The 22008-nt window shown below is 45.0% G+C and overlaps 1 protein-coding gene across 1 annotated transcript in view; it reads right to left on the reverse strand.

Moving 5' to 3' along the window:
- CELSR1 (cadherin EGF LAG seven-pass G-type receptor 1) overlaps positions 1-22008 on the reverse strand; it is a 164047-nt gene that overhangs the window by 34637 nt on the left and 107402 nt on the right. The window contains exons 6-14 of the mRNA XM_084206040.1: positions 12170-12327; positions 11123-11286; positions 9989-10114; positions 5118-5284; positions 4483-4668; positions 4051-4164; positions 3551-3725; positions 2707-2848; positions 917-1037 (exon numbers count right to left, since the gene is read on the reverse strand). Coding sequence (XP_084062166.1) covers positions 917-1037; positions 2707-2848; positions 3551-3725; positions 4051-4164; positions 4483-4668; positions 5118-5284; positions 9989-10114; positions 11123-11286; positions 12170-12327 — 1353 coding nt within the window. The remainder of the gene's footprint in view (positions 1-916; positions 1038-2706; positions 2849-3550; positions 3726-4050; positions 4165-4482; positions 4669-5117; positions 5285-9988; positions 10115-11122; positions 11287-12169; positions 12328-22008) is intronic.

The raw sequence follows: 22008 nt of genomic DNA on the forward strand, positions 1-22008 counted from the left end.
TTGCGTTGCCATTTGCAGTGGAGCCACAGGGCCCACATTACTCCACATGCACTTGTTGCATGTGCCCACCAAACATATTCTCCAAGGATTTACAGTTTTCTCAGCTTTGCAACTCTGCTCTTGTATGGCATGAAGGAGCCACTAAGAAAACTTCCTGCACTGTGCATTTGTGTTTCACGTAGAGGGTTCAAATTGCCTCTGTACATGCATTTGATCTGAGGCGTTAGGATTGCACAAGAGCGTGGAGCTGGCACCCCACTGACTCCATTTCATGCAACAGTTGCTGTGTGTCCTGCTGGCATTTCGGAAAGGAGCAGGGGGCCAGATTCACAGCCACCAGTCTGCACAAGCCCAGCTCCTCTGATGTCATTTAAGCCAGTTTAAAACCTATTGTGAGAAGTCCTTTGTAAAACCTTCCTGATGAGGTGCCTCCCCTCCCAGGTCCCCCATCTGTCCCTGCCTGTCCAGAGATGAGAAAAGCATTTAGCCCTGCAGCTCTCTCCAGCTGCCAGGCCTTTTGCTGGCCATAGCACAGGGGAGAGCTTCAGCCAGCTGGCCTGAGCTGTTTCATGGCTATTACTCACTTGTGATGCACAAACCCCCACTGACACTCCTCTGCACCCCGGCCTGATCTCCCCTGATAAACCAGGCTGCACTTCAGAGATCAGAGCCAGGCTTTCATCCTCTCGGCTCGCTTTTCCAAACACAAATAAGATAAGAGCTGTACAGCAAGATTTGGAGAAGGGTGGTGCCAGCAAAATGTTTTGGGTAATGATTAACTCCACTGTGCACCTACATTTATATATGATACAAAGCACAATTGTGTGTACTTTGTATCAGATACTCACTTGTAATTATTAGTGGTACAGTTTCTTTTTAAACTAAAGAAATTTTGACTTGAGAATGGTTGGTTTACCTTGCAGTGGCATTCTCCATTGGTCTTATTGCAATCAGAATCAAAGCCTTTACTAGTCTCACAATTACATGGGCCACAGATGGGATTTCCCCACCAACCTCTGGGGCAAGGTAGGTCGATCCTGTTAAAGAAAATCAAATTGAAAGAAAGTTATTTTAAGTTCCCTCTTAAAAAGTGTGGAAAAAAAAGCTTTGGGTCAAATCTGCACTCAACTGCATCATCTTACAGACAGTAATGTATCTCAAGCAACAATCAGTACATATATAAATATAAATACATATGGGAAAATTTAGAATATCAATGCCATGAAAACCTAAAGGAAATGTTTTTCTAAGTATTTTCAAGTGCAGATGTCTCTTAACCTGTGCCCTGGTTTATCTACCACCACAAACTGCCCTGGAGTACAGCTCCCCAACACTTTATATCTCCCATCCCCATCCTGCCCCAGCCCACAGGGACACCAGTTAGATGCAAAGCTGTCTGCACGCTCATCCTATAAAGAAAAGCCACTACTTTCAGCCAACCTGGCTTTCTCAGACTGTTCACTACAAGGTCTGAAAAGCCCTGGTCTGCCTCAGGAGAGACAGAGGACCCATGGCTGGGGACATGGAAGAGGGGAGGGTGGCAGCTTTGATCTGGACTGTGGATCAAAGACTGATTCAGACTGAGTGCAGCAGCACTGGAAGCTAAGGAGCAAGCCAAACCCTGTTGAAGGAAAACCCCCATTCTCACTGGGACTATTTCATCTGGGTGAGCCTCTGAGCTGGTTATCCCTCAGATGCCCCAACATTAGTTCTGGCAAGGAGAGCTTTGATTCTCTGATAGCTGGGAGTCTTTGTCAAGCTATAGCCTGAAGGACAAGGACTCTGAGACGGGGATCCTGGAAATGCACAAGGTATCCCCTCCCTGCTGCTCATTTTTAGGAAAGAAAAGCTATTTTCATCTGTTTTGAAGAACAATTTTATTTATGGTAATTGGTAGGTTTGTACTTCTACGCTTTAGAATATGAAAACCACAATGTTGCACTTGACACATGTCAGCAGATAATGACAAGGGACAATGTCTCTCTGTCGCTAATCCAGAGAAATGAAAGACAAATCTGGCAACAGCACGGCCAATATTTGCAAGCCCACACTACAAAAGGCAGAGGAAGAAGCTTGCAGTTTTCAAAGGGAAGGAAACATCACATGAGCCATTCCTAAACGGGCAGACAAATGCACTTCATTTGCACATCATGAATGGCCCATATTACAGTAAATCAAAGCGCCGCCTCTGGGATAAGGCTGGTTGCTGAATGCTTATCAGAGACCAGGAAGCTGCTGACGAGGGAATCAGCACGTTTCTCCCTCAAAGCAACAGACACAGGCCCCAGACTGTCCAGAAGAGATGGCTCTTTGCCAGCCTAGGGACTGGACCTACACTGCAAAGAGACCTTATCTTGCTAGAGTCCACCAAACTGGTGCATCCCTCTGTGTGCTGGGGAAGCTGGAGGAAAGATGCAGAGCAAACTCAGGCCAAGCCCACCACAAAGCACAGGTGAGATGCCGTGCTGTGCAACACAGCAGAATTGGTTGAGCCCCTGAGCAGCTGATGAAGCAAAGTGGCTCCTGAATAACACGTCTAGTTTCTGGGAAGAGTTCAGGAATGCCAAAACGCAACAGAGCCTAAAATACCACTCAAATTGTAACAAGAAAGTTTATCGGAGCAGAACAGGAAGTGGGAGGACTGCTGCCCTAGGTGAAGAGCTTCCTGGCAGGATCAAGAAACCAAGAACAAAATAATTCTCTTACTTGCTTTCGCAGTACTGTCCATAGTAGCTTTGTCCACACTCACAGGTGTAGCCGTGGGATGAGCTAGGTTTGTGCACGCATGTGGAGACATGCTCGCATGGGTTCAAGTTGCACACATCAACACAGTCTCTCCCAAAGTACCCTGGGGAGACAAGGTAAGAAAATTACAGCAACCATTGTAATTTATGATTTGCATGTCTCCAAAAGACTGTCTGTCTTAAGCTTATACACTAATAACACGTCTTTGATAATCAGTAGATTCCCCCTGAGATACCATCAGAAATGAAGCACTCTTTTCCCTCTCAAACAAAATGATACTAAGCTATTCTTTTTGACAGTCTGTTACCATGTTTGAGGCACCCTTGTGCCTTTGGTTCCCAGTTTTATATTTGGGGCATGTGCTACAAATAGTTTCGTATTCTCTTGCTGCATGTATGGGAGGTGACTGCGCTGGGTGCTGACAGCATGTGCTGGCTACATGCTCCAAAACAGAGAAAACATTCAAAGTATCTTGATTAGGATGCAGAGTGACAGACTGAAATTCAACAGCAAAAAAGGCTGAGAAATAAAAAAAAAAAAAAAAGAACCATTAAAAGAAAAGGGGAGGTGCACAGGAGTCTTTTGGACCAGAGACTGTCTTTCTGTTTGATAAATACATTGCCTGGATTCTAGGCCCAGGAGTGCAGCTTCCAGGGTGCTTCAGTAAGAGTGAGAAGGGTAATACTGACTGGAAGAGGAAGAATCAGAAGATGAACACTTTGCCAGCACGCTGCTGCTGCTGTGCTGCTTCTGATGGGCTCATGAAGGTGTGATCCAGCTCCTGTATGAGTGGTCAGCAGGTTACCTGGGTCACAGACACAGGAGTAGCTGTCCCAGTCGTCACTGCAGTAGCTGTGCTGGGGACACGGGTTGGAATCACAAGGGTTATCCACTTCACAGCCCTCCCTTACGTTGATCTTGATAGCCTGTTTCATGTTGAGTGTCGCTATGTTTGTAGATGTCTCTCCCATTCTTACTCCCTGATGACAAAAGACAATTATTTTAAAATTACAGTCTCCTTTCAGAGTACAGTATTATGTGTTTCACTATTTTCATCAGTCAATGAGGCTACATTTTAAAGAAATCACCTGATGAGCCAAACCCAGATTTTTTTCAAATGTTTTTCCCCTATGTGATAAGATTTGTGCCTGGCAAAGTGGGCAGACTTTAATATTTTGATTCTTAGATAATTTTTATGGAGGAAACAGAAATGTTTGAGGGTGGATGAAAAAGAAACCTCCCACATTTTCACCTGGGCATTTTCTCATAAGCTCAAAATTTATTGCTACACTTTTAATTTCATACCTGCATACATCCATAAAATCCCTGCTGAACAGAGACTTGGTCTCCAGAGACACCTCCCACAATGATACTTTTCATTTTCAGTCCAGGTAGTTGATTTCCAATCTGCACAGTGCTCTGTGAGGAAAACAACAGCTGATAAGAAGCACTATCATCCTCTGTGACACGGACAGAGCTGTGATGGAGTCAAGCAGTAGCTGATAGATTACATAAAAAATACCAAAGCAGTGAGGAGCCAGACATTGGAATGTGTCTTTTTACGACTTCTTTGTAAGATATATTATCATAAAGCTCAATAAATTAGTATCGTTGATTAGGCATGAATCACTTCAGAACATGTCTCACAGTGTAAGTACTTGTCCACAGTCCTCTGTCCTAGTTTCTCCTAAAAGCATTTGCGCAGTGCTCAGTGGCGAAGTTTTGATGCTGCCTTACCTGGTACATCCCATAGTCCAAGGACATGACAGCAAGGTACTTGAGATCTTTACCATCTTTTGCACTCTTCAGCTCTACTAATAAATGATGCCATTCCCCATCACTGACCCGTGACTGGCTCATCTTCAAACTAGCAACCTGGCTCAGGCCACTGTACACTTCAAACTGCACGTAGCTGTTCAGGATCTGTTGGGGGAAAAAAAACAACCATGTATTTTTTTGCTACATATTTGTACTTGATGCAGAAGGAGGTGGAGGGCAAGATAATATTTCCTAAGAAAACCCAAAAGGAAAAAAAGCCCAAAGAGTAAAGATGGGAATGCTTGCAAGAACTCCTTGTATAATTTTGGACATTCAGACTCCAACTTCCCTTACGGGCAAAAAATCCCCAAAGGAATAGATTCATTTTTTACTTCTGTATTAATGCCCATTACTACCTCTGACTAGAAAAATAATCTTAAATTAATATTATTTTTATAATGATATCTTGATCATTCACTTTTTGATCATTGTTAAAGGCTAAAGTAATGATATGTTTTTATTGACATGCATATAGCTAGGTGCATGAAGCTGCATAGTTCATCTGACCATATCCACTGCTGAGTATTTTCTAACCAAAGGCAGCCACACTTTACCTGAATGTTGATCTTGGATGCAGCCCCAGCATTGGCTTGCATTAACATGCCATTGACTTTCCGGGTTCTGAACATCAGCCCAATGTACCATGGCACAGAGATGGTGATGTCAAGGTCACTCCAAATGATAATGCTCTCACCACTGAAACGCTGAGGAGAAGGCATTGCTGTGAATCAAAGTACACAAGAGAAACAGTTTTTACCCTTCAGGACAAATGTGAAGAGGAAAAATGATGCTATGTCACAGTGATGACACAAGGGAGCTTGTCCCTATTCCACTGAGCTATAACCAATTTACCATGGATGAAGAGCTGGGAGAGGGGAGATACTGTGAAACAGTTGATAATACTGCAAATTCACAACCTACCCTGGTTATGGGTAGGCATCTTGTCTTGGTGCTTGTACTCAAAAGCAGCATCTCCACACTGCTGTGGCATTACCCACATGAGAGCTGTTCCTAGAAAGGTAAGCTCAGGATCTCTGCTGATATAGTCCTGCTGGTGAGTGGGTGGACAGAGCAGGAAGTATGAGGGCAACAGTTGCTTCAGATGTTTTCAACACAGCCATGATTACCTGCTTCTAATTAGCAGATTAAACACAGAAAAAGGCTGGGAGGCAACAGGCAATATGAATGAATTATGAATACTCCAGGGCCAGATTATTCAGCTGCCCCAGCTACGCAGCCTTTTCAGAGAGAGAAAGTTTCTGTGGAATTGCCTAAATCACCTGCCTTAAATATCCTGTGGTGACAGCTGCAAAATTGCCCCCCTCTCTAACCTTGCACAAGCACAGCTCCTACAGGGTGACGCCAATGACAGCCTTCAATAGGAAGGACTTTGCTGATGGAAAATAGAGGAACACCCAACCCCTTGGACTTCTAAAGTTGTTATCTGGGGTAATGGGAGCTACAGTCCCATGGATTAGTTGATCCCACTGATTAGAAGCACAAATTAAGCCATGGGAGATCTGTGTTATTTGCAACACCTCATATGACACCTCCACCATGTGTGGAACCTTGTAGGAGATCTACAGTCAGCCCCTTCCTGACATCCTTGCATGTGGACATGTTGGTGAAGCTCATGGCAGCCTTTTGCCAGTGGAAGCAGGCCTTAGAGACTGGGTATAACCACCACAGATTAGCACCCAGACTTTTATTTCATCGTGTGCTGAGTCCATGTCGGTCAGTGAAATCACAGGGCTTAAGAGTCTTTCCCATTCTGCTCCACACTACCATATCTGCTGACACTTTCTGGATTTTTTTGTAGTAAATCATGTATATACAAATGCCTATGTGCTACTATATACCATGTGCATATGTATAAGTCCTTAGAAAAAGGTTGAGGGATGACACCATACCAGAAAATGGGGGAAAGTTGATGTGAAGTTGCATTTTTTTGAGGAGTAAAGCCAACCCCCAAATTCTTGTATGTCTGCCTTGCTGGTGCCTAAAAAGGGAAAGACTGGGGTGAGGAGTGGAGTGCAGGGGTTGGAGTGAAGTGCAAGCCCTTTAGCTCGCTATTTGTGAGAAACAAAAAGTCAGGGACTACTGGGCTACCACTAGTCAAGCCAGAGATGGAACTTGACTTGCTCTTCCTTCAGATGTGGTTACCCAGCCACCCCACATCAGGCTAAGGGCAGGCAGTCCCAGGGGGCAGCCCTCCTCCCTCCTGCCTGTGCTCTCACCTTTGCAGTCATACCACAAATGCCAGAGAGGGCATATGGTGGAACAACTGCAGCATAGCCTGCTCTTGAAAACCAGATGGCAACTTTAAAAAAGGTTGTCACCAGATACAGATGTCTCAGGTTGCTTAAAAGTTGAATGCAGTACTTGAATTCTGGCTGTCTGGGCCAGGGCACAATTCTGGGTCAGGGCACAATTCGTCAGCCCACACTGCACCACATCAATGTAAAAGTAGCCAGAACATCAGAGTTGAGCAGGATTATTTTCTCTTGCTCCACCTGTGCAAAAGTCAGCTTTCGCCTTTCTCTTCTACCCTGCTGACTTTTGCAATAACCTCAGCTTCCAACTTTGCTGCTGGTTTTCTGGGCTGTTGCTGAGATTTTTAAGTCCATCTGCCTCTGGAGTGCAGAGGCAGGATGCAAACTTGTGGGCTTCCCACCTGCTGAGGGCTGGGAATGCTGTGTGCAAGCATTTTGCCTTTGCTCCTGGGAGAACTGGACTGGCATGGCAATTAGCCACCTTCTTCCTTTTCTCACTGGTGGTGACTTTCTGTACTTGCAAATACCATTCCCTTCCCACACCTTCTCCCAGCCTCCCTCCCTTCCCTGGGGCCAGGGTGCACCTTTCCCTGCTAGTTAAATAGAAAGCCCCATTTGTCAGCCCCCTCTGACCTTCCTCTTACCCCCAGCCCTTCCTCATGCCTGGGACCAGGAGTGTCCATGGAGGGGGTGGCACATCCCCTGTCCTCAGACAGGACCTGACCTCCTCTGTCACCACAGAGGCCCACATGCTTCCCAGCACCCCCTGCCATGGGTGGTGCAGTGATACAAACTGATCCTGTGCTCAGGGTTTGCCACTTGAAGCACTGCCTGTGTATCTATGCTCACTCTAAAGAGAGTCCTGCACTCAACAGGCCAGCAGAAACACGAGGGCCATTCTCTGCGGAGACAGAGAGCCTGGGGAAGCATGCTGCCAACATCCCTCTGGATGTCACCTGCAGTGTGGGAAACATGCTGCCAACATCCCTCTGGATGTCACCTGCAGTGTGGGAAACATGCTCCCAACATCCCACTGGATGTCACCGGCAGTGTGGATGCTGGACATGTGGAAGCTTATGTTTAGGTCTAGTCCACGGCTAGTGCAATGACACTGGCCATCCAAGAGTGAGTCAGACACAGCCAGATCTTCACAGAATTGCAACACCTAATAGTTTAAAAGAATTAAATTACAATAAAGGTGAAACTAATTTTTCCTTAATTTTATCTCCCTTCTATATATCAGCAGAGGGAGAGGGGAGCTGCCAAAAGGTGAATTAACAGATTAACAGGGGGGTGGTGAAGGCAAAACATCCCATCCTCACTAGTGTAGACCAGATCCCAGAGTTTTTGAAGAGCAGGAAATGAAAAAAAGGTTAATTGGTAACTTGCCAAAGTCTTTGTCCTCTGTTAGCCTGAAGCAGAACCAGCACTGCCATAGGGATTAAAGAAATGCTACTACTCAACAACTCCTACTCAAAACTGCAAATATTCTATTGAAGACTTTTTAAAAAATAGCTACCTAATAGCTAATGCTCTTAGGATCATAGCTGAGCATTCAAATAAGAAATTTGAAAGACAGGAGAATAGCACACCTGTGACTGACTATATCTCCTGACTTTAACTTTGTACTTCTGAAATCTTTGGTCACATTCTGTTTCTTTCTTGGCTAGCAATTTTTCCACAGGGACACTGGCCCACAAATACCATTAAAGAGCCAAGCTGCCTTCAAACTGTCAGAAAAACCCCACAAAGTGAGGCATCAGCAAGAACATGGGGTTTTTCATTAACAAAGGGGACATGCAGGAATGTACAGTGCTGGAGGCAGAGGTGATAGCTGGGACTGGGGGAGGCAGTGCTGCTGTGACTGCCTTCATCTCTTTCACCTGAATTTAAAATGCGTTTCCAGGGATGGCTACAGGGCAGCTCCCAGGTGATAATCTAAATCCCAGACTTTGTGGATTGGTTTTGAGTTTGGGATAAGAAAATAGTAAATAAAACAAACATTTTATCAAATTTTGAATTTCCATTTGAAAAACAGAGGGATGGAGAGTCTTTGCATGTGATAGCAGTACTTCCATTTACACCAGTACAGGACACACCATAGCTGGGCCCCTGGCACTCCCCTCAGGACACATCAGAGTGGGTTTGTAGCAGAGAGAACAGCCAATCATGAAGAAAACACAAGAACTTCACCCACAAACATTCTTGATATGAGACACTGGAAAAATCAGACCTTCACACAAACCTGGGAAGCTCAAAACATTTGAGGAGCTGCTACAGAAAGCAGGTACCAGGCTAGGGGCAATAATATCAGCTCTGGGCTCTGTGTGGGGTGGAACTTAGGAAGAGGTCTCCATCGTTCCTTTTCCCTGTTCTTCACTCTGCAAACCTTTATGTCCAAGACAGAAACTTAACCATGTGTCTTCTACTCTCAAGCTAATATTGCTGCTTCCCAGGAAAGGGAAGAGAAATTGCCATTACCTAGACAAGGCCCAGTGGAAACAGGTTTTCTTTGCTGGAAGCATCCAGGAGGACTCCAAAGGAGTGGCCACCTTACAGCACCAACCCCATGGGACTCCTCCCACAGGCAACTCCTCACTTCTAGGGGAAAAAACTGACTGCAAGTTCTTCACACCCTGTAAAACTCACCTGCTGCTCCTTCCTTATCCTTTAGTAATGAGGTTTTACACATATATGCACATTGTGCTCAATCAAAGAGAAATCCAGTAAAACCAAAAGTGCTCTTACTTAGCACAGAATGCCTTCTTGCCAAAAAAGTAGTGATTAAAACAGCACATTCATCCCCAATTTGAGTCAAAGCCCAGTAAAGTCAGCAGGATTCTTTCCACTGATTTAAAGGGGCTTAGGATCAGGCATTTTTACTATAAACAAATTACTAAATACAGCCAAGTTCTTTGGAACTACTTTGCTTATGTAAGTAAATCAATGAAAGCTGCTCTTATTCATGACAGTATGTCATCTACTATAGAGGGGATCTCTAAAATTCTTTCAGATAGATAAAGGGTGACAGTCTCAACTGCAATCTTCTGTTACCCTCAATCATCCCAGCCGGCCATAGGTGCTATGAGGTGGCAGTGACAGGCAGTGACACGTGCCCACATGACAAGCACAGCGAGCTCTGTGCAGCCTACCTTGCTCACAGTTCTTCCCTCCGTAGCGCACAGGGCACTCACAGATGTACGTGTTCCACTTGTTGATGCACGTGCCTCCGTTCTGGCACCAGTTGGTTTCACAATAGTTCCTCTGAGCTGCACAGCCTGTAATTCAGGAAAACCATTACTTTGTATGGTTTCAATTAAAAAAAAAGGGCTCTGAATGACTGTATTTGAGTTTTTACATAAAAAGAAGACATGGCTATTATAGGTTTGGGGTGTTTTGCTTTTTTTTAGAAAATGTTTTTGAAGTCAGTGAAGCAAAATGTGGATGGCAAAAGTTTATGTAAGCTGATCATGTATTAAATGCATAAAGACAAGTCTGTCTATCAAAGGCATATGCAATGACTCCCTCCTTAATCCACAATCAATGCAACATACTTTAGAACTGCAATTTAGCTCTTACACAGACCTTCAGCAGCATGGACAGAAGGGACTTTCCATTTTTGTGTGTAAGAGCCAGTTTTAGGATGATGAGAACATTCTGCATGCCTAATCACTGGAACTAATCCTGATCAGGGATCCAGGGACTGGAAATCAAATCAGAACTTCCAACAGGCTGCTCCATGAAGCAGGTTTCACATTTGGGGAATTGCAGAATTTTATTTACAGAACAAACACAATTTATTAAAAAGTCATTGTAAATACTGTCTTTTTTGTGAACTAATCCCACTGGCTTTCAGAGCAAAATGACATTTAATAGGTAGTTTAAAAATAGAAGAGGAGAAGTCAATTTAGGAGTAAATTCCTGGCTGAAACTCCCAGCAATGCAGAAAGGCTAAACAAGCCCAGTCCTTTCTGATGTGCTGCTGAATCCTGGAAGTGTGCCCTGTGCCACAGGCTATTGTATACTTCCCTGGCACAGGTGTGGACTGCACATTACTGAAACAAATGAGGTCTGGCCAGAGTCACAGTGGCAGCACAATGCCATACAGCACCTGAAGTCCCTGCCCCACAGCTGCTTTGCCCTCAGCAGTGCTAACAGGGGGACAAGGGTCATTTCAGAACCCTGTGTCCCCTTCCCCTTCCTGGGGTTCCTCGACACCCTAAGCCTCATACAGCTGTGGCAGAGACCTCTGTGGTGCTGACCCCTGGGGCACTCGTTGCCCATACCTGGCAGAGTGCCATTATTGGCAATGAAACCAGCCATGTCAATGGGCTTGCTGTCGATGGAGAGGTTCCTCATGCAGCCGATGAACTGCCTGTTGTGCACTGGGAAATCCTCAGGCAAGTTTGGGACACCACCAAGGAGGAGAGGGCCAGTTAGGTCCAAAGATCTGAAGAAACAAAGAAATGCTCATAATTTCTTGCAAAGAGTTTGTTTTGTTTTGTTCTTTATCTTACTGCTTCCATAAGCACATTTAGGCTGCACTTCCCTCTGCTACATGAGCACTTCCTGAGCTTGTAATCAAAGGACTGTCCAGTAACACTAACTTAGGATCTGTCATGTCCATACAGAATCCAGTGACCTGTCCCTAACAGCTGCTAGTATGCAGAAGAAAATGAAAATTAGAGAAAAATGTGTAGCCACAGGACACTTCTTTCTGACCCCAGTCATGCAGGGACTGGCTGATGCCGGTCAGCACAAGGTTGAGAAGCAGTACATTTTTATATAATGACTTAATTATCACATAGTGCCAACCCTTTTAAAATCCTCTGAAGATCTTAGTCTTAATGACATTTAGTGGATGTAGGTTCTACTAAATGACTCCACACTGTGTGAGAAGTGTTATCATCTGGTCATTTGGATAAGCCCCAGTTTTTACAGTGTGCCCTCTCTTGGGATATTAGAGCACCATTTGTCTCTCAGTAGTCTCTGCTATCACTCATGCTGCTTGCTGTTCACCTCCTCTTTAAACTCAAAAGTGCCAATTTTATTTTTTTTTCTTGCTTCACAGGAAACCTTTTCTCACAACCAGTGATTTTCAATGGTTGTTAGTTTACATCCTTTATTTCTACCTCCTTTTAAGATAGGACTCAACTTAAATGGCAGAAGTAATTCCATGTCCCAAACTAAACTTTGTTACTTTTTCTTGTTACATCATATCTGTTTTTCCAACTTACTGGTTAATCATTTAGTGCTCAGTGGTTAATTGCACGCTGTTGATTCTTCACTGGAAAAGAGAATGAGTGGAAAACACAAATATAGGGAATCCTTACTTTTTGGAGCCAGTCTGAGTCCCCTGGGCAGCACAGGTGTAGTTCCCAATGAGGCTCCCAAAGCGCACGGCCACGGCCGTGTCACAGTCGTCCACAGTCACCACAGCCACCTTCTCTCCAGAGGGCCCATGGGGAATTCCTAATCGGCCAATGTTTGGCTTCAAAAAGTAAAGGGCACATGTCATACAGGGCTACATACACGTGGGATTTAAATGCTGGTTCAGTCAGCTCAACAACACACTTCTTACTACCCCCCCAAAGAGGACAAAAATAGAAGATGTAAATGGAACAGCAGAAGTTAGGCTGCGCCATGGCATTTAGGCAAGGAAAAGCTCTGATGGATGACTTCAGTCAGAGTCTACACATGCCCAGTACGGTACACAGGGTGGTCAGAAGGGGCTTTGGTCTTTCCCACAGCTGAACCACTTTGGCCCAAAACACATCGAACAGGTGTTTTCCCACTTCTGCATAGTAAATTCTAATAAATTATGCTCATTTTGCACCTCTTCACCTCAAGGCAATGAAAACCCTAAAATGATGTATTATTACAACTGAAGCTTAAATTAAAGGCTTAAATCACATTTTCTCTGATGGGTGCACTCTGTCCAGGCTACCAGAAACTGAGATGAAACCTGCTTGTTCCAGCTACGAGACGGAGTGCACGAAAAACCACTGCCCATTTCTGGGTCAGCTGAGAAGCCCCCAGTTTCTAGTTACAGGAGAATTGAGACCAATGACCTGCAGAGCTGGACAATCAAAAATACTGGATGTATCTGAGCTTGCTCCGGCACAGGCACTTAGACGCAGGTGCACCATGGAAGATGTGTTTTAGAGCAGCAATAAAAGCTCTGGCTTTTCCTCACCTCTGCTTCTCCCAGGCAGTAGGAAACTCCTGCCCACCCAATCACAATGTGTCGTGGTGAACATGGACCACAAAGCTAGAATTATCAGACTCAGCTTCACACCTCCATTGTTACTGGCTCACTCTGCCCATCACCTGCTGTCAGTTGGTGTTCTCCCCACTTCAGCACCTACTGAATGGGGAAATTCAGTGATCCCAAGGGACAGGCTTTCCTGTAGGGCCACCAGGAATTCAATACCATCCATCAAACTTCTGTGCTTCCACCACAAACAGATCCTTCATCATCATCACTAATTTTGTCACTGATCAGATGTATTCCAGAGTGACTGACAGGAGATGATGTTTTCTGTGCAGAAACTCAAGAGACAGATTTGTCCAGTGGAGAAGTACATTATGACTGTTAAAAAAGGTGCATGTGCAAACAGAAGCATAGCAGCCTCAGTGAAGAACTAGCAAATCCTGTAAGAAAACTGTTTCCATGTTTAATGTTCATATAGAACTGAGGGGTCTTCATCTACCACAGGTGCAAGATCTCTGAGGGCATTATGGGTACAAGAGAAGCACTGAGCTGAACTCCACTGGCTTTACAAAGGGACACCCCACAGGAATGAAGTCAGCAGGATCTGACCAGATGCACTGAAAGCCCATACATATTTACTTATGTGTTAATCAACAATAGCTGACCCATATGAAAATGAAGATGGTTGGGCATCTGTATCTTGCTGTACACTTGCTTTAAAACATGTACTGCATGACTGCATTCTGAAATTCCTTATTTGTACAGCAAACAAGGAAGCAGTAAGGGGATAAATGAATTCTTTCTGTTTCATTTACAGACACATAAATTTGGTAACATACTTACAGCAGCTTTCATCATCTCTATAGAGACAGATTTATTTTTAAGGGTAAGTATCCCAATGTATAAAAAACATTTTTAAAACACATTTCCTGGTGTCAGTTCCAGTTGGAAAGTATTTTCCATTTCCTCTACCAAGAACTAATGTGATCACATAGTTTGGCAGTTATTCAGTATAAGGTTTTGACCTCTCTTTAGTGAAATTAAGGCAGATTTTATTTTTTCCGATATTCCCTGGACTTTGCCACTGCCTAGCTTGGAAAGACAGGAAACACACGTATCTGAAGTGCTGAAAATGTTATTGTATGCAATGATGGCAATGTTAGTGAGCAGCTTTTCCAAGTAAATTTAAAAATACATGGAAAACTAACCAACTGACAGGCAAGCCTTCCCTTCCAAAATTAAAATGTTTATATTCTGGGTGCTACTTCTATTCATTCAGAGGAATGATTCGATTAACATTTATGTTCTTGTGCTTCACTGAAATAATCTATTGTTTCTTACATGGAAGCCTTAACAAAGGCAGGGTATTTATTCCCTCAGCAGGGGGGATCTGCCCAATGTTAATCATGATTGCAACCTGATGAGACTCAGCACTTTGCAGCTGCTCCTTCACAGTCACTAGCTGCAGTACCAGATTGATTTTTTTCTACTTTTATTTAACATAGAAACTAAAAAATGTTTCTCTAGATGTTGACTGCTCATTGCAATACAGATCTTTGGCACCTCTTTGGCTCTGATGACCACACAGAACCATGAAGAAAGGGAATATTGCAGTGAGTGAAAAGAAATCTATTGGCAGTTCAAACCACACTTAGTTCAAACACAAGGTGATTTTCTGACCATATTAAAAGGATCATTTGACAGCATTTGACAGGTTTTTCCCAAAATGCAAGAATATGTCACTGGGGAAGGAAAGAGATATTATACGACTGAATTAATGGGACAAGATCTCAAAATATGTGGCAAGCAATACACACTATTCATCTTCTCAACTGCTAACATAGGGAATACTCTATAATTGAAATAATGGGAAATAAATAAAAGACTTTATCAGAGAATGCCCAAGTTAGGAGCTCCTTCAGCAGTGAATCATGGAACAGATTTTATTCACTAAATACTTTGATTAATGTTACATATAGGTTACTGCTGATGCAAAGGATATTTAGAGTATCATACATTTTTTAAAAAATCACTTTGAATAGTTGCATGCAAGAAAGAGAATTAATCCCACAACATGAAACTTGGGATCTGATGACAAGAATTCCTGTTGCAGACTCTAACACTCTCAGCACTAAATGATGAAAAATAATAAAACAACCTTACTAATTAACTACAAAACAATGAGGAACCATGGTGAGACTAAAAGGTTAAAAAGGCAATACAACACTGGGCTGTTGCACAGATGCATATGAGGAAAGTTTCATAACACTGAACAGAATGGAATGTTTGGGCAATTTTGTTTTCATTTACTAAAAATACCTTCCAATTACAGCAGGTGCACAGAACAGCAGCCAGAGCAAGTTTACCATATCAAACAGGCAAAATGGACTTGGCATGTTTAGCCTAGCAAAGTAAAGGCTAGAGAGAAGTTTTGGAAATAGGATGCCATCATTGCAATGGACACAGTACAAGAATAAAGGGGTAAAAGATGCCCATGAGTAATGTAGGCTGGTAATCACCAGGGGATGCTCAGCCAATGGAGGGATCATCGTTGGGAAAGTAGCAGGGCTGAAAATGCTAAAAAAACCCCTTTATGTGCATATGATTATAGAAGCTGGTGTTAGCAGAGGACTGGCCTGTGTTTGAAAGCAAAGAAGTAACAGTGAGTAGTACTTGGAAAATGCACCAGAAAGTGAATTGCCAACACTACATGACAGCACACACATTCACATTTCAGGCATGATCTTTGCCTCAATGAAATCCTACTGGAGCAAGACTGATCCCTAACAGTAGGAACAGCTAACACTAACCAGCATTAATTCACACTATTATTTTCTGGAAATATGTTCAAGGAGTTAAAAGCCAGACTTTCATCTGGGTACTTAGCAGTCCTTTCTGCCTGTCAGACCCATCTCCTGAAATACATGCTACCCGAAAGGCAAGTTTCATTAGCTGTGCCAATTCTGCACTCATGAGTAAATGTGCAACGTGGTGTACAGGAATTTACCAGCATGACCCCCATTAATAGTAATGCAAGTCATGTAGCTGAGTTCCTGCTCATGGAGCTGAAAATTTACCTTTCGCTGCCTAACCCTAAAGGCTGCTTTTTCAGTTAGTGCTTCTCCAGAAAGAAGTTGGGATTCAAATTTCAAAGACCACATGCTGTAACACTGAGTAGCAAGAAGAGGTACCAAACAGTGCCAGAGAGAAAACCTGGTCTCCCTTAAACAAACTATGAAAGAAGTGCATTATTCCAGGACTCAAATGAAAGGAAGAAAAAGCAGCCCTGAGTGTTGCAGTGTTTTTATCACCATCACGTGATGATTCTTCAAACATTCTGTGCATCCCATAATTCATTTTGTTTGTTTTACTGACTCCTATGTTTTTATGTTATAATCACATATAGGGTCACCTGGAGAAAATAAATAGTCCTGTCTTAGGATCAATATGTGTCATCAAAAATCCCCTACCTTTTTCTCCATCTGTAAACCAAGACTAACCGTATTTATGTTCCTCAAATGACAGCAATTAGTACCTAAAACTGTAAACAATGTAATGAAACTTAACTTTGCCTCACTGAGCTTTCATGAAGATCAGTGGTTCTGAGTGACCATCTCCCATCTCATGTCTAACCCATGACATTCACCCTTGCCCAGAGAGAGTCATAGGCAAATTGTGACTACAGGAACGACAGCCTCCCAGGATTACTTTTGAAAATTGCAGCTCCCTTTCTGCCCAGAGCAGAGGTAACAGTGAGACTCATCTACTGTCTCAGCAGTGATGTGGAGGAGTGACCTTCTTGAGCTGCAATAGGGCACAGAACTCCCTTTGACCACTTGTAGTGACTTTCTCAGGTTGCAGTGAGAGAACACCACTGTTGGAGTATTTTCCTAGTGATGCCAAATCTGATTTTTGTGAAACTCAGTTACAGGGCAATGTTTGGACTTCTCCCCATAAATTCAACTGTAAGATAGACATGTAGCTTCTCCCAGGTGAAAAACCCTGAGAAGCTTAATCGGTGAACTTGTATTTTATAAGTGGAGACCAGACAGAGGAAAGAAAGTCATCAAAACACATCTGTTTATAGTTTGCAAATCCACTGCACAAATCCACTGTGATTACACTTAGAACATCAGAGGTGGATATTCTCATGTAGCTCAGTTTTGTTTGGGTTCTCTATTATGTTTAAGTAAATATTTAAACTGTGAGAGCCCACACAGTTACTTATTAAAGACACAGCTGGTGTAACGATGCACAGTGAATGGAAAGGCGTACAGATCAACGGACAATGGGAGCCCTTGTCCTAAACACTTAACCCTTGTATTTTAGATCATATGTCCTACTGTTTCCAAGTCAGGATGCAAAACTGTTGGAGAGGTTTAAGCAAGTAGTCCAATCTTTGGCAGACTTATTTCAAATTAAACCAGACGAGATAGTATCTGTATATGTAATAGTAATACTGCAAAGTTCAAATGTTTGTTTAGTCAATCAGCAGCAGTGGTGACATTCACATTCCTATATCTCACCCTTTTATTAGTTAATCTGCAAGATAATAGCCTGTTCCAGAGGTCTCACAAACATTTCCTCCACCAGACAACTTTTTTCCAATTTCCATTTCTAGATAAAAACTTGCCACTTGACTTTTCTCACAGATGGGAAGAGGGAGAGTGGTTTTGGTCAGCCATCAGAGAGTGCTCCAACATAAGGGATATTCCCTGAGCTCAGACTGAAAGCTGTGCTCTCCAGCCCAAACCTCAGCCAGGAGGTCTTCCTCCTGCTTCAGCCACCCCACTGAGTCCCTTGAAGGAGCTGAGGAGATGATTCAGCAGCAGACTGTAAGTATGGCCAACATTTAGAAAATGCAAACCAGTACTGCTTGCAGATGAGACACAGCCTACCTTGTTACACTTGGCACCAGGAGGAGACCCAGTTTCTTGGGGGTCACATGTTGCATATTGTAAATTCTGCATTTTCTCAGCTCACTGTACACATTAAAAATATATTTATTTTAGACAGTCAGTCTTCTGGCAAAATGCTTTGCATGGCATAGCTTAATATTCAGAGTTTGGCTTGTTTGTCTTTTTAATAAGTGTAAGAAGAAAAGCCATCCTGAAGTCAGTGCCAGCCTTTCAGGGATTCCAAGAGTTTGCTTACCAGACAGTAAGTTACCCTTCTGTTTTTGTTAATTAGTAGCTAATGATTTATTGGCCATTCAGAGTGGTTAAATGTTAAAAAGAATCTGTTTCCTTGTTATTTTTTTTAACACTCTCCTCTTCATTGTTAATGTGCTGGTTCAGACCCCACCACCTGCAAAAGTGCTGGGTAGAAAATATCTTAAACCTTTTGGGGCTCTTTGCTTTTTAATGCTTCCAGCTACAGTTATAGTGGGGGAAATGGAGCCAGTGGCACAGGGTCCTGCTGGAGGCATTGGGGCCAGTGGCACAGGGTCCTGGGGGAGGGAGGCATTGGAGCCATGGCACAGGGTCCTGGGGGAAGCATTGGGGCCAGTGGCACAGGGTCCTGGGGGAAGCATTGGGGCCAGTGGCACAGGGTCCTGGGGGAGGCATTAGAGCCATGGCAGAGGGTCCTGGGGGAGGCACTGGAGCCATGGCACAGGCTCCTGCTGGAGGCACTGGAGCCATGGCACAGGGTCCTGCTGGAGGCGCTGAAGCCATGGCACAGGGTCCTGCTGGAGGCACTGGAGCCATGGCACAGGATGCAGCTGGAGGCGCTGAAGCCATGGCACAGGGTCCTGCTGGAGGCACTGGAGCCATGGCACAGGGTGCAGCTGGAGGCACTGGAGCCATGGCACAGGCTCCTGCTGGAGGCACTGGAGCCATGGCACAGGCTCCTGCTGGAGGCACTGGAGCCATGGCACAGGGTGCAGCTGGAGGCACTGGAGCCATGGCACAGGGTGCAGCTGGAGGCACTGGAGCCATGGCACAGGCTCCTGCTGGAGGCACTGGAGCCATGGCACAGGGTGCAGCTGGAGGCACTGGAGCCATGGCACAGGGTCCTGCTGGAGGCACTGGAGCCATGGCACAGGCTCCTGCCGGAGGCACTGGAGCCATGGCACAGGGTGCAGCTGGAGGCACTGGAGCCATGGCACAGGGTGCAGCTGGAGGCACTGGAGCCATGGCACAGGGTGCAGCTGGAGGCACTGGAGCCATGGCACAGGCTCCTGCTGGAGGCACTGGAGCCATGGCACAGGGTGCAGCTGGAGGCACTGGAGCCATGGCACAGGCTCCTGCCGGAGGCACTGGAGCCATGGCACAGGCTCCTGCCGGAGGCACTGGAGCCATGGCACAGGCTCCTGCTGGAGGCACTGGAGCCATGGCACAGGGTGCAGCTGGAGGCACTGGAGTCATGGCACAGGGTCCTGCTGGAGGCTCTGCCGGGTCCCTGCCCGGCTCCCTGGCGCTCATTAGGCCGCCCGCCAGCCCCGGCTGCCTCGTTAACCCGCCGGCCTCTGCTCCGCGCTCCGCCGTGGGGAAGGGAGGAGCCCCGGCCATTCCCAGGCGATGCTGTGCTGCTTCAGTGGTCAAAAAGCTCATTAAGGGCCCATGGCAGCGGCGGTCTCCCGACAAGCTGCCGGAGCCCAGACCCACCCCCCCCTCCGGCAGCCAAAATAAATAAATAAACAGAAAAAAATAAACAAGGACAGCACATTGCTCACAGTCCTGTGGGGAGAGGAGATTAGCATGGACTTGCAGACCACTCTGATCAATCAGGAAACTCCAAATCAGGCCAGATTACAGAAACCACTAATGTTAATCTTTGTTTTCTAGAGTTTCTCCTTACAGATTTCCAGAGCACCTTGAAGATAGGCGGGGTGAAGAACAGATCCTGATTAGTCACCAGGGAAAGGCAGGACAAGTCATTTCACATAACCCCCTTACTCCTTTGATGTATGTATCCCCTTTATTCCCCTGAATATTTTAATGGCATTTCTCTATACAAATTTGCCTCAAGTCTGTACAGAAACACGAGAGCCTGTGACAGTGAAAAGGAAAACCAAAGAGCTTCCCATCAGTGAGTAAAAAATGCAAATCCTAAAAAGCCATCAGACCAGTTTCTTTTCCTAGAGAAACGCCCAGAACTCCAATCATCAGGATCTAGGCTGGCCCACAAAGTCAAGCAAGTTTTACTGGCCTGATTTGTTATCTCCTTTAGGGCTGCATCCAGAGGCTAAACTTTGATATTCAAAGCAGGAGGCTTTCAGCAGAGCTATGAGACCTGGCACTGCCCAAATTGCTGCTGCTCTTCCAGCGCTGGGGCAGAGATGGGGAGCAGCCCCTCCTGTAACAAGAGGGCAATGGCACAGCAGGGCTGTGAGGAGCCATGGTTACACAGGCATGGCATCCAGATATGCTCCTTGCTTCTAGAGCATGACCAGGATCTTCACAAATATCATGTGCCTACTGCAAAGGGTATATTCTTAGTTTTGACTAATTTTGGCAAGGGCTGCTGCAGTGCTGATGGGAACATGAGTTTTCCCTGTCTGCAAATGGAAATTTTATCCTCAAATGTGCATTCCCAGATGCTTCTCAGCTCTTTGAGGCTGAATCAGTGACACAGCAAGAGAGACCTGTTTTGGCTGTCAAGAGACCATTCCCTCTCTCCTCAAGACAACACTCAGTTTTCCATGTGGGAGACAGCACTCACCACAGTGCTCTGCTGCTGTGGGTGCCCTGTCCCTCCTCTGCAGTCCCCTCCTTGTGCTGATCTGCTCCTGTGGCTGATGTCCCTTTTCCCTGACCTTTCCTGCCCTCAGAACCCTTTTTCTGCCTATTTTGCTGTCTCACTTTCTTTCCACCAGCAAGGATGTTCTCCAGCACCTTTGGAGAGCTGGCAAAAAAGAACATATCCTTTAATGTTGGAAGAGCCCCCTTGTTCTCCCTCCCATGCTGTCCTCTTCCAGTTCAGCAAATCCTTCTCCCTGTGCCACTTGTCCCTATTTACCAGCCAAAGAACAATTCTGAAACATTTTTCGCTTTATATAAATCTTCTAAGTTCTGTGACATATTTTTGCATCCAGAATGTCAATGTGGCTGCTCTCAGAGTCCAAGAAATACCTGTGACACATGCACAGCAACTAACCCCTTCCTGGACAAATCCCTGGTGACACCTAGCCAAGAAAACTGCTGCTTAGTGTGGGTAATAGAGTCACATTTCTGCCTATAACATCCAGGAATCCCACACTTTTCTATGGGCTCGCTCCCTGCCCCCGTTGCTGGATCTTTGTGAGGGTCTCCTGGCACACAGAGACTTCTGCAAGGCCAGGAAACTGCAAAGTGCTGCTTCCTCTCACTACACAGACAGATACAAAATACCTGAAAAGTTACTGCAAATCAGTGAGCTACTGTAATTTACTACATGATTTAATTGTGATAACAGTGCACTTCAAAGAACTCGCACCAAATTCCTGAGGTGCCATTCCAATGACTCCGTGGCTTTCAGCAAGGCCTTGCCAGGCTGGGCTGCAGAGCACAACCTTCAAGCACTGTCCTCAGGGCCACAGGGTGAGCCAAGGACCATTCAGATTGTGCCAGGTCTCATGGAGATCCCGAAAATCACCATTGTGGGAGGCGCCACTGAATGTCTTGGGATTTCTGCAGCGCAGAGGTGTCAGATGGCTTGAGCAAACTGGGCTCAGGAGCATCACTGGGTGCCAGCTTCCCCAGGATGACCTGAGAGCCTCACACCAGGAGGAAAAGCCACACAGCTGACACCCAGTTCAGATGTGGGGTGCACACCCTAGATGGACACACAAGTTAATTAAAACCTGAGTGATGTGAGAAAAGTACCGAACAGCCCTGACAAAGATGAGGCTTCCAAAAGAGGAGGGACTCAGGCTGGTTTTGCCAAGACACAGTCCCTTAATGTGCAGATGTTTTCTACAAAGTTACAGTTTGTGTTTGCATATAAAATCACCACCACAACAACCAGTGTTTTTCA

Source organism: Fringilla coelebs (genome assembly GCF_963513975.1).
Source record: "Fringilla coelebs genome assembly, chromosome: 5".
Classification (NCBI taxonomy): Eukaryota; Metazoa; Chordata; class Aves; order Passeriformes; family Fringillidae; genus Fringilla; species Fringilla coelebs.